We start from the raw sequence: 12,696 nt of genomic DNA on the forward strand, positions 1-12,696 counted from the left end.
TAGGGGGAAAAGCAAACAAATAAACAAATAACAACAATAAAAAAGGTAAAAATACTATGCTTTGATCCACATTAATGGTCTCTCTCTGGATGTAGATGGTTCTCTCCATCATAAGTCTATTGGAATTGCCTTGAATTGTTGAAAAGAGCCACGTCCATCAGAGTTGATCATCACAAATCTTGCTGCTGTTGTGTAACGTGCTCTCCTGGCAGTTACAATTACTAGTCTGTCCTAGACCCACCACAGTACCTTTGACCACTGTCCTTTGCAGTGTGAGCTCTACCCGGCTCGCCTCCTCTGAGGCCTTCTAAGGTCTCTGGCCACAATCTCTTAAATCTATAGCTTAGTAACCGGTAGCGCACTCAAGAACAACCACATGTAATCTTAAAAGCCTTTATTATACCTACTCACATAATGCCCTAACTGATGCCCTGACTTGTTGGTTCCCTGGTGAACACCTGGTCAGAAGACCCACGTGTTCACTACCAAAATCCTTACCTCTTTCGGCTACCCATCTTGGCTTGGCCACCCAGGCTAGGAGCCAGGGTGAACAGCAGGAGGTTAAAGAGAGGGCGGTTGCTGCCTGCAGTGGGCTTACATAGGGCCTGTGAGGTCACACACACAGCCAATCAGCGAGAGAGTCACCCATTACGAAACTATCTCAATATGGCCAGGATCCCGCCCAAGGGCAGTCCTAATACTTCTGGGCCTCAATCTCCCGATGCACTGTGTCCGCCCATTTAAAGGGCCCTTACAATTCCCTTTCTCTTGTTTTGTGGGAACCGCACATCTCATCAAGCTAAACTTTTAGCACCAGCTATAGTTCACTTGATCCATGAGATGACAGAGTGTTATGCCCAAGGAGGTACAAAGCAGCAAATCAGTAAACAGAAGTATGACAATGAGAACCAGGCTCAACAGTGGCCCAAATGTTCAACCCATTCATCAAAGTCATACTCGAGATAATAAGCCAAAGAGGTTGGATGCCAATGAGGTAGGATGTCAACACTGAGGTGGGAAGTCAACAAGGTAAAACATCACAATTCTAGTTAACAAATATCAGTAGGTAGGTTGTCACAATTCTAGTTACATTTATCACAGTTCTAGACCAATTCTAGTTTCTTACAATTTTCTGTTGCACTTTTCACACTCCTAGAACAATTCTAGCTTATCACAATTCTCTATTGCACTTTTCACAATTCTAGAGCAATTCTAGTTTCTCACAATTCTCTATTACACTTTTCACAATTCTAGAACAATTCTAGTTTCACAGGTGCACATAAGCAGTCATGTCCAGTAACATTGTCTCAATAACAATGGCAGGTGGGTGTGTTGGTTTTTCACCCACTAATTTAAAAGCATAGTCCTTCAATAGAAAGCATAGGGCAAAGCCTCTTCCCAGGCCACCATATGGCAAGTGGCCACGGGAGAAGCAAGCAGGCCCATTGTCCATTTACAGTCTTTATATTGCGTATCACCCAAAACAGTCCATTTCAGCTGCAACACTGGAACCGTGTCTGCTGTCTCTGGTGTCACGGTCAGGAGGGGCATCGCTGCCATCAGCGTCTGAAGGGCTGCTGACATCTGGCTGGTCTCTCTGGACTGTTGTCTGGTCCTTCTCTTGGATCCCCAGGTTACAAATGTCTCTGGTGGGGATGAACTCTACTGCTGGATCTGCACCTAGGAAGGAATGTCCCCAGGGCCCAACTTGGGCCTTTCCAAATGCCATCCAGGCCTTTCCACATCACAGTGGAAACAAAGTTGTTGTCAAAAAGATCAAAAGTCAGACAAAAGTTAGTCAGTCTGTCACTTAGCTGCACTTTCTGTGTATGCCCGAAGTGCATTGCTAAGGTAAAATGCAAAGAATTTAAAAATGTAAAACCAAAATAATTTAAAAGTGTAAAACCAAAATAGATTAAAAATATAAAACCAAAATAACTTTAAAATGTAAAATCAAAATACTTTGAAGATGTAAAATCAAAAGTGTTTAAAAATGTAAAATCAAAATTTAAAATTGTAAGCAATCACATATCCCAAAATTCCCTTCTCTTGTTTAGAAGAGATCTTGGGGATAGTCTGTGCAGTAATGACTTTACTAGAACACTCTGGCTATATCCCTGAATTCTTTTGCCTAAAAATCAAAGTTTGAGTTTCTGATACCGAATTGTACTCCAGGAGTGTGAATCAATAAATCTGATATTTTCCTCCTGGGTCAAAGATCACACACTGTCTATTTATTCTAGTGATTAAAACAGCAATTTTCCAACCCATTCTAGACATAAACACTGTTTTATAAGTACCCGTAGGGGGTTGGGAAATCAAGCTCACCTGTGGAAGTGGAAAATCCACGAGGTAAGAAAAGAGGAGTTTCAACTCTCCAAAGACGATCCTAGCAGTTTTACAAGTATAAAACTCCACTCTCTCTAACTGCAAGGTCTTGTCCCTGTAAGGTTTCTTAGAAATTAACTGAACTGTATTTTCAAAACTTTTCTGATTATACTCAATACCCCACAATTCCTTTTTGCCTTGGGGCATAAAGCCTACTCCAGTCCTTTGAAATGAAGACACCGGAGTTTTAAATGGATTAATGGGCAGTGCTGATAGTATTATCGCCCTTCCTTTTCCTCCTCCCCCTTCTCCCTTGGCCCAAGAAGGTGAGGCAGAGGGAAGAGGAATTGGAAAATCCCCCAAAGGCTGATTCAAAATCAAACCTGAGCTTTGCACATAAAAAGAACTAAACTTCTTCTCAATGAAAGAGTAATCAATAAATTCCTTAAAACAACAATGCAGGAGGTAAACCAACAAAATGCTAAGAAGAATTTCTACAACTTTAGTCCATGTGATTCGTTTATTTCCTTCCTTAGTTTCAGCCACTGGTTTGAACTCTTCCTGTTCTATCTGTAGTAACCTAGCTTTTTCTTCTTTCTCTATCTCCATCTGTAGTTTAACCTGCAATTCCAGCAACTCTTGCTGTGGCATTTTATACTCTCTACTGTCATACATACGCATTAGCTCTAGGTTGCTCCCTCGCCTAGCTCTATTTACTGGGTGTGGGGATAGCCTTCTGGGAGCTTGATTACAAGCTTCCTGCTGTTCTTCAGTGGTGATCTTTGTTAAAAGATCTTCCATCTGGCTCTTTAACCTCTTTATATAATAAGCATTATGTTCAGCTGTGTCCTTGAGTCTGATCCCAGATTTACCTGGGTCCATATTGCTTCTCTGTCTTCCCTCCTAAGTGGCGTTTCTACCGGATCTTTCAGAATCTTAATTCTGAATATTAAATATTTTCAAAACCTGATAATTCCTGATGCGTCCACCACATTGGGCGCCATTTGTAACGTGCTCTCCTGGCAGTTACAATTACTAGTCTGTCCTAGACCCACCACAGTACCTTTGACCACTGTCCTTTGCAGTGTGAGCTCTACCCGGCTCGCCTCCTCTGAGGCCTTCTAAGGTCTCTGGCCACAATCTCTTAAATCTATAGCTTAGTAACCGGTAGCGCACTCAAGAACAACCACATGTAATCTTAAAAGCCTTTATTATACCTACTCACATAATGCCCTAACTGATGCCCTGACTTGTTGGTTCCCTGGTGAACACCTGGTCAGAAGACCCATGTGTTCACTACCAAAATCCTTACCTCTTTCGGCTACCCATCTTGGCTTGGCCACCCAGGCTAGGAGCCAGGGTGAACAGCAGGAGGTTAAAGAGAGGGCGGTTGCTGCCTGCAGTGGGCTTACATAGGGCCTGTGAGGTCACACACACAGCCAATCAGCGAGAGAGTCACCCATTACGAAACTATCTCAATATGGCCAGGATCCCGCCCAAGGGCAGTCCTAATACTTCTGGGCCTCAATCTCCCGATGCACTGTGTCCGCCCATTTAAAGGGCCCTTACACTGTTGTATACAATGTTTTCTTGATTCTGTTCACTTCACTCAGGATCAGTTCATGTAAGTTAAAATGGGGGAATTTTGAAGAAACTAAGATCATACTTATAACAATATATGGAGGCTTAAAATGGTATTGCTTATGTCAAGAAAGGGAAAATAGGATCTTCTCCATCATCAAAAATGGAAAGAGGACTGAGCTAAAGTGAGGAGAACTGGTTTTAAGTCCTCTAGTCCTGGCTCTGCCACACACAACTTGCAGGGTCACTTCACCGTAAGACTATATAGGTTTCTTCTCCTGTAAAAAGAGGGCATTGGGCTAGATTAGTGATTGCCAACCTTAGGAAATATAGGGACTCTTTTTAAAACCAAAAACTGCTATGGGCCTTCACATGATAATAATTGTACTATTAGCAATCACTGAATGAAGAAATACATGGTGACCAAACGCCACTATGAATGCAATAATGATTTTATTTGTGTTTTGTTCATTGCCACATAGCATGTGCTTTCATGTGGAATTATGTTAATATGTATTTGTATGAATTATTATTTATTCAGTCTTGAAAGGTGAAATGTGATAACATAGAAAGGCCACTGCTTCTGTAAACAGGAAACTGAGCTTCAAATCCTAGCTGTGGCTCATATTATCTAGGCTGGTTGCTCTCTGATATGCCTCTCAGGTCTAACCTATGATTCTAAAGTGTGTTTGCTATTAGTCAGTCTGTATATTTTGTGAGAAGTACATAAAAATCAAAATGACAATGTTTTGTGACTATATGGAATATATACACATAATTATATATAAACAGAAAGTGAAATAGAGAGACAATGGAGAAAAAGGGGGGAGAGAGAGACAGAAATAGAAAGAGAAGTGGAGAGACAGAAAGGTGGAAAAAGAGTGAGAGATATAGAAAGATAGAGAGACAAAGAGAGAGAGATGAGAAAAAGAGAGGGAGAAGACAGAAAGGGGAGAGAGAGAGAGAGAGAGACAGAGAGAGAGACAGAGAGAGAGAGAGAGACAGAGAGAGAGACACAGAGAGAGAGACAGACAGAGAGAGACAGAGAGAGACAGAGAGAGACACACACACACACACACAGAAAGAGAGACAGACAGAGAGAGACAAAGAGAGAGATGAGAAAAAGAGAGGGAGAAGACAGAAAGGAGAGAGAGAGAGAGAGAGAGAGAGAGAGAGAGAGAGAGAGAGAGAGAGAGAGAGAGAGAGAGAGAGAGAGAAGAGAGAGAGAGAGAGAGAGAGAGAGAGAGAGAGAGAGAAAGAGAAGAGAGAGAGAGAGAGAGAGAGAGAGAGAGAGAGAGAGAGAGAGAGAGAGAGAGAGAGAGAGAGAGAGAGAGAGAGAGAGAGAGAGATTGACTCATGGAGGTTAGGAACTATTGAAGAATTATTGATACCTACTGCTCTCTGCTGGCACTTCTACCCAGGGTGGGTGATGATTACAGGCACTTAACTTCCATTTTACCCACAATTACAGGGGCAAATGAGATGAGGTTGCATTGCTTTTTGCTCCAGTGACCTTGAAGAAGCAAACCTTTGGGATGCAGGAGGCTAGAGGAGCTGCTAACCGGGTCGAAGTGTGTGCCAGCGATATTGGGAGCTCACAGACAATCCTGCCTAATGGATTCAGACATCCTGGGAGGCACTCACTCAGCTCCAGTGAATATTTTAACAGGATGTGACTTTCCCTAAGGGGCCACTATCTCAGCCTCTTGGTACGATAGAATGAGACACATTCCTCTCTACTTTATACTCACCCCCCATTTCCCCAATTAGACCCTAGAAACTACTAAGGAAACCTATAACCTGAGAACAATTCACTAAGTAACTGCTGAATTACTAAGAGTCACTTCCTCTTTGGATCTCAATTTCCTTGACTGTAAAAATGAGAGAGACAGATTAGATAATCTTTAAGTTTCTTCATAGTTTTGAATCCAATAGTCAGGAAGAGCTGGGTTCAAAAACTTTCTCTGGTACTAATTAGCTAAGTGAACATTGACAAATTACTCAGCCTTTCTGAAACCTCGATTCCCTGATTTTTACAGTGGGGATAAAATCTACAGTGGGGGATCTAGATGGCACAGTGGATAAAGTTCTGGAGGACTCTGAATTCAAATTTTATCTCAGACACCTACAATGACCCTGGACAGGTCGCTCAATCCTGTTTGCCTTGGTTTCCTTAGCTGTAAAATGAGCTGGAGAAGGAAATGGCAAACCATTCCAATATCTTTGCCAAGAAAACCCCAAATAGGGTCATAAAGAGTCAGGCACAACTGAAAAATAATTGAACAAATAGTTATAGTATTATTTTGATAGATTGTTTTGAGATTCACCATAGATGATATGTATAAAGTGCTTTGTAAATTTTAAAGCATTATCTATTTAAATACTAGTTATGATTTTGAATAATCTATGATATATGTAAGACACCATCTTCTCAATAATACATATATACGTATACATATGTGTGTATATCTATCTATCTACATAGATAGATAGATAGATAGATAGATAGATAGATAGATAGATAGATAGATCTTACCCTTTGGCTTATGAAAATAGGTCAGGAAATGTTCAAGATCTGATTGTGTTTCCCACTTCATTTGGGAGTGGTTGGTATCAGAAGAAAAATCAAAATATAATTTCATTCTGCTCTTCTGGGTTGTTTTCTGTTGGCACTAAGGAAGCCCTAGGTTGAAGAGAATCTTAACTCCCCTGTACCTGTGACTGTTTTCAAGCTGTCTTTCAGGGTCACAGATGAAGAGATTAAAGGGAACTTAATCATCACCTAGTCCACCCATTTTACAGATGAGGAAAACAAAAGTCCAAAAAAGATAAAACAATTTGCCTGTAGTCACACAGGTGGCAGGGGGCAAGATTAGAATTTGAACCCAACTTTCTAATTCTAGAACATTCCATCGTGATGTTAGGTGTTTTGTTTCATCTCCAAGGGTCCCCCTTTCCTTAACTCTTGCTTTCCCAACTTGCTTTCTCTCCCTCTCTCTTTCTCCCCTGACCCTTCACAGGCAAATAATATCAGGTGGTCAGAACTCTTTTAGGTTCCTTTTTCCACTTTAAGCCCTGATCATAATAGATGAAACACTTACAGTTGCCAACTCCAAACAGCTCTTAAAATCAATGCTCGTGAAGCCTCAGACTTAATTAGGCCACCAAGCTCCGGCTGGCTCCAGCTCTACCCAGCAGTAAGTCAGCCAGTCAACAATATTTATTGAGTGCCCGCAGGACTGGTGTAGAGTTCTGAAAGCTTGGGGTAGGGGGAGGTGTTGGGGAAAGGGAGGAAAGCCAGAAACAAGAGAAAAGGAGAGAGAGGGAAGGAAGGGGGGAAGGGAAGGAAACAGAAATATAACAAAGAAAGGGAATAAAAGAGAAAGAAGGAAAGGCTTTCAGAGAAATGGAAGACAAAATTCTTGTTCTGGAAAGATCTGAGAAGATGATTAGGGGGAAGATTAAGGGAAAAAAAATTACATTTCTCTGTCAGTTTGGGGAGTCTCTCCTGGTTGAAGTACCTGGGTAACTGAGGTTGCCCATTTGGTCCAGGACTCACTTTGGCAGGAAAAAGAAAAAAAAGAAAAAAAAAGACTGAAAACAAATCAGGCCCCTATATTATTTTAACAGGCAAATAGCTCCTTCCCTGCTGTGACCATGTGGTAAATGGGTCTTAGGATCTCAGGTAACTTTCCTGTTCCTTTCAAGTGGGGATCTGTAGCTTTTCAAGCACAGGAAATTCCCTACCCTGGGTTTAGAGGCCTCCTTGCCCTCAGTTCTATGCTGTGGCCCAGGCCTGTTCCTTTTCACTTATCCTTAATGCATATGTGCTTATATGAATCTATATATGTATCTCACACATACACATAAATACATATACAGTTACTTCTGTACACACATTTACATGCATGATAAATTTAGATATATGCACACATGATAAATAGGAATACACATTTGCACAATATATACATGTATATTCATATATAGTAAATTCAAGTATAAACATACACAATTGCAAATACCTTCTACAATGTACATATACGCAATGTGTACATGTGTGTACATGTGTACATGTACATGTGTATTTTCTAAGATTCTATATAATCATATTATTATATATGACATAATAGTTATTAATATTAATAAATTCACTATTGATTATATCAATCTATTATTGCATATGATATATAAGTATTAATATTAACAGATCACTACTAATTACATTCTATTATATCAATACTATAATTGCATATAATGATATAATTATTGATATTAATAAATTCCCTATAAATTCCATCAATCCTATTGTTTTACATATATATATAATATGAATAAATTCACTATGATCACATTCTATTATTATATAATATAAATTAAATTATAGCATACATAACATGTAATATATTACATATATTATAATATCACATATTAATCATATAATTAGTAATTAATTAATATGAGATGCTAAGTATTATATTGGAATGATATACTATCATACTATGTTATAATAATTGGTATAATTTATGATTATAAATTTAATTAATATTTATTAGTATTATTGATATTTATATAGTAATTATTATTTTGTGGCTAACATTCATATAATACCAATGCATTGGTACATTTCTATACATGTATTTACATATATTGTGCAAATGTACATGTGTACTATTTTTGTGCATGCATATAAGTATATTGTACATATAAATGTGTATGCACAAGTTTCTGTATATGTGTTAGATACATGCATATACAGAAGCCAAACACTATGCTAAGTGCATTACAATTGTTATCCTATTTGGTCCTCCCAATAACTCTGGGAAGTAGGTGCTATTATTAGCCCCCATTTTACAGTCAAGGAAAGGGAGGCAAATAGTAAAAGGGACTTGCCCAGGATGACACAACTAGGAAGTGACTGAGACCATTTGGAAAGACCTGAAAGCAGGTCTTTCTAACTCTAGACTGAGCATCCTATCACCTGGACAGCTTAGCTGCCTCATTTACCTACTGTATTTGTACATTTACATACCGTGTGTATTTGTAAATTTATATATAGTGTATCTGTACATTTACATACCGTGTGTATTTGTAAATTTACATATAATGTATTTGTACGTTTACATAACATGTATTTGTATATTTACATACTGTGGTTATTTGTACATTTGCATATTTACATATTGTGTGTTTGTACATTTATATGCTATGTGTATTTGTACAGTTATATAACATTCATGTGTATTTGTACATTTACATATAGTATATTGACACATTTACATGCTGTATGTATTTGCACATTTACATACTGTGTATTTGTACAATTGCATATAGTGTATTTGTATATTTACATACCATGTTTGTACATTTACATATAGTGTATTTGTACATTTACATATAGGGTATCTGTACATTTACATACTATGTGTATTTGTACATTTACATATAGTATATTGGCACATTTACATACTGTGTGTACTTGCACATTTACATACTGTGTGTATTTTCACATTTACATATTGTGTATATTTGTACATTTACATACCATGCATGTACATTTGCATATAGTATTTGTAAATTTACATATAGTACACTATATGTACATTTATGCATTTACATAATATGTATTTGTACATTTATATATAGTGTATTTGTACATTTACATATAGTGTATTTGTATATGGGTATTTGTACATTTACATACTGTGTGTATTTGTACATTTACATATAGTATATTTGCACATTTACATACTGTGCATGTATATTTGTACATTTACACATAGTATATTGGCACATTTACATACTGTGTGCATTTATACATTTACATACCATGTATTTGCACATTTACATAGTGTATATTTGTACATTTACATATAGTGTATTTGTATATTTACACATAGGGTGTTTGTATATTTATATATTGTGTGCATTTGTACATTTACATACCATGCATGTGTATTCGTACATTTACATATAGTATACTGACACATTTACATACTGTGTGTATTTGTACATTTACATACTACGTGTATTTGTACATTTACATATAGTATATTTGCACATTTACATACTGTATGTACTTGCACATTTACATACTATGTGTATTTGTACATTTACATATAGTGTATTTGTACATTTACATAATATATTGGCACATTTACATACTGTGTGTACTTGCACATTTAACATACTGTGTGTATTTCGTACACAGGCAGAAGCTCCTTATTTGGGTTTTGATGGCCTAGAATGAATGTAAGTAGCAGTTGTTTCTGAAATTCTGAGGGTCTTCCCTTCCCTGATTTACTCTTTTATGAAGGCAAACTAGATCATCGAAGGCAAATTAGACCATCTTTCACCTCAATTCTTACCTAGTCTTTAATTGCTGAATAGGTTTTGCCTCAGACAAATGAAGACCTTACCTTAAAAGGCCAAGGTGTCCTATTGCATCTGGGGCCATCTGCAGTAGTTCTGACCTATGTCTTGCCATTGAACTCTGATGACTCTGAAGGTTGGGACTTTATGCAAATTTATTTGCAAATCAAGACATCCCCTTCCTGATGTCCTCTTCAAGATGGAAAGGTAACTAACTCAAAACAAAAGGAAACAAACAAAAATAATATTCCCTCCCACCAGCAGCAGCCCTAACCACAGCTGTATACTTGCTGCACTTACCTTGGCCCAGCTTGGCTCCGCCTATACAACAGCTGTTGTGAATCCTGGCTGTGGGGGTCCTATTAACACAGCGTGGGGGTGTTGTCTATTTGGCCTAAGGCCAGCTTCCACCTTCTGCCTTCTCTGAGCTACAGCTGTATCAAAGCAGCATCTGTGTCCTACAGGGCAGCCACTGAGAACAAGCTGCCAGGGGTGAAATGAAAGTTTCCACGTGAAAAGAAAGATTTCAAACCAGGAACCAGGTTTGGAAATCACTGTTGGATTCAGCAGAAAGTGGCCCTTGGCCCTCCTCTCTTTAGTTGGTCATGGAAGCTCATTCTGGGAACCTGACGCCAAGAAAGGAGTGCTCAGTTTTATTCCCAGCTTCACACATGGATTTGAAAGGAGGGAGTGTTGGTGAAGGCCCAAAGAAAGAACAGAAAAAAGAAAGAGGAAGAAATCTGGACAGGTGCTCGAGTGATACAATAGGGGGGCAGCAAGAATCCAATAAGAGCTGTCCCTTGCTTGCTTCAAGCCCACGATTCCCACCATTTTTATATCGAATGAAAAATAAGGATGTCCTGAACTGAATTAAGGAAAACAAAATCATAGATTTAGAGCTGAAAAGGGCCTTAGAGATTATCAAATCTAATACTTCTCCTTTTAGAGATGAAGCTAAGAAAGGGAAAATTACTTGCTCTGGATCAAAGAGCTAATTAATGTCTGTATCAGGGTTTTGAACTCAGGTCTTCCTGACTTTGAGTCTAGTGCGCCATAGCGTCACCTACATATCTCATGTTCACTAATGAAGCTGAAACAGATTTATTGACTTTTTAAACTTTATTTTGTCAGGAAAAAGAATGCAGGACTCCAGGGGAATAGGATTCAGGAAGTACTGATGCTAAAATGAGAAGCAATGGAGTAAAAAAAGGATGCCCAGGATGCTGTCTAGAGATAAAAGGAGATGTAGACTATGGGAAATAGGAAATGAGAGAGAGAGACAGAGAGAGAGAGAGAGAGAGAGAGAGAGAGAGAGGAGAGAGAGAGAGGAGAGAGAGAGAGAGAGAGAGAGAGAGAGAGAGAGAGAGAGAGAGAGAGAGAGAGAGACAGAGAGAGGAGACAGAGAGAGAGAGACAGAGACAGAGAGAGACAGAGAGACAGAGACAGAGAGAAAGAGAGAGAGACAGAGACAGAGACAAAGAGACAATCATTCTAGCTGCTTATGGAAACTAACTTCAAATACATGAGTGAAACTGCTTGAGTCCCTTTCTCCTTGAGTTGAAAATATATTGTAAACACGAATACAAGTCATTCTCCAATTGATAAATAGTCAAAAGATATGAACAATTTTCAAAAGAAGAAATGAAAATAATTTCTAGTTATATGAAAAAATGCTCTAAATCACTATTAGAGAAATGCAAAATAAGACAATTCTGACACACCTCTCAGATTGGCCAAGATAAAAGGAAAAGATAATGATAACTAGGATAGTAATATATTGTTGGTGGAATTGTGAACTGACCCAACCATTCTGGAGAGCAATTTGGAACTATACCCAAAGGGCTATTAAACTGTGCATATCCTTTGATTTACCAGTGTCTCTAACTGGGCCTATATCCCAAAGAAATCATTAAAAAAGAAAAAAAGAATTCCCATGTGCAAAAATGTTTGTGGCAGCCCTTTTTGTACTGGCAAGAAACTGGAAACTGAGTAGATGCCCCTCAGTTGGAGAATGACTGAATAAGTTATGCCATATGAATGTTATAGAATATGATTGTTCTATAAGAAACAACAAGCAGGATGATTCCAAAGAGATCTGGAGAGACTTACATGAACTGATGCTGAGTGAAGTGAGCAGAACTAGGAGATCATTGTACATGGCAATAATAAGTTTATAAGATGATCAACTGTGATGGACTTGGCTCTTTTTAACAATGAAGTAAATCAGGGCAATTCCAATGGACTTGTGATGGAAAGAGAGGACTATGGGGAGTGAATGTAGATCACAACATAGTATTTTCACCTTTTGTTATTTCCTTGCCTGTTTTTTTTCTTTCTCATTTTTTCTGTTTTGATCTGATTTTTCTTGTGTGGCATGATAAATGTTGAAATATATTTAGAAAAATTGCACATGTTTAA

General features: G+C 38.3%; 1 protein-coding gene across 2 annotated transcripts in view; it reads right to left on the reverse strand.

The window, feature by feature from the left end:
- Window positions 1-343: 343 nt before the first annotated feature.
- The window catches only part of LOC141561180 (uncharacterized), a 47,808-nt gene continuing 35,455 nt past the window's right edge, over window positions 344-12,696 (reverse strand). Inside the window, exons 2-4 of one of the 2 annotated variants that reach the window (XM_074300403.1) lie at window positions 10,579-10,761; window positions 10,326-10,489; window positions 344-4,187 (exon numbers count right to left, since the gene is read on the reverse strand). In XM_074300403.1, the coding sequence (XP_074156504.1) occupies window positions 2,185-3,210 (1,026 nt within the window). In that variant the 5' untranslated portion in view covers window positions 3,211-4,187; window positions 10,326-10,489; window positions 10,579-10,761 and the 3' untranslated portion in view covers window positions 344-2,184. The remainder of the gene's footprint in view (window positions 4,188-10,325; window positions 10,490-10,578; window positions 10,762-12,696) is intronic. The other variant, XM_074300404.1, reaches the window with a different exon arrangement.

Source organism: Sminthopsis crassicaudata, chromosome 3, assembly GCF_048593235.1.
Source record: "Sminthopsis crassicaudata isolate SCR6 chromosome 3, ASM4859323v1, whole genome shotgun sequence".
Classification (NCBI taxonomy): domain Eukaryota; kingdom Metazoa; phylum Chordata; class Mammalia; order Dasyuromorphia; family Dasyuridae; genus Sminthopsis; species Sminthopsis crassicaudata.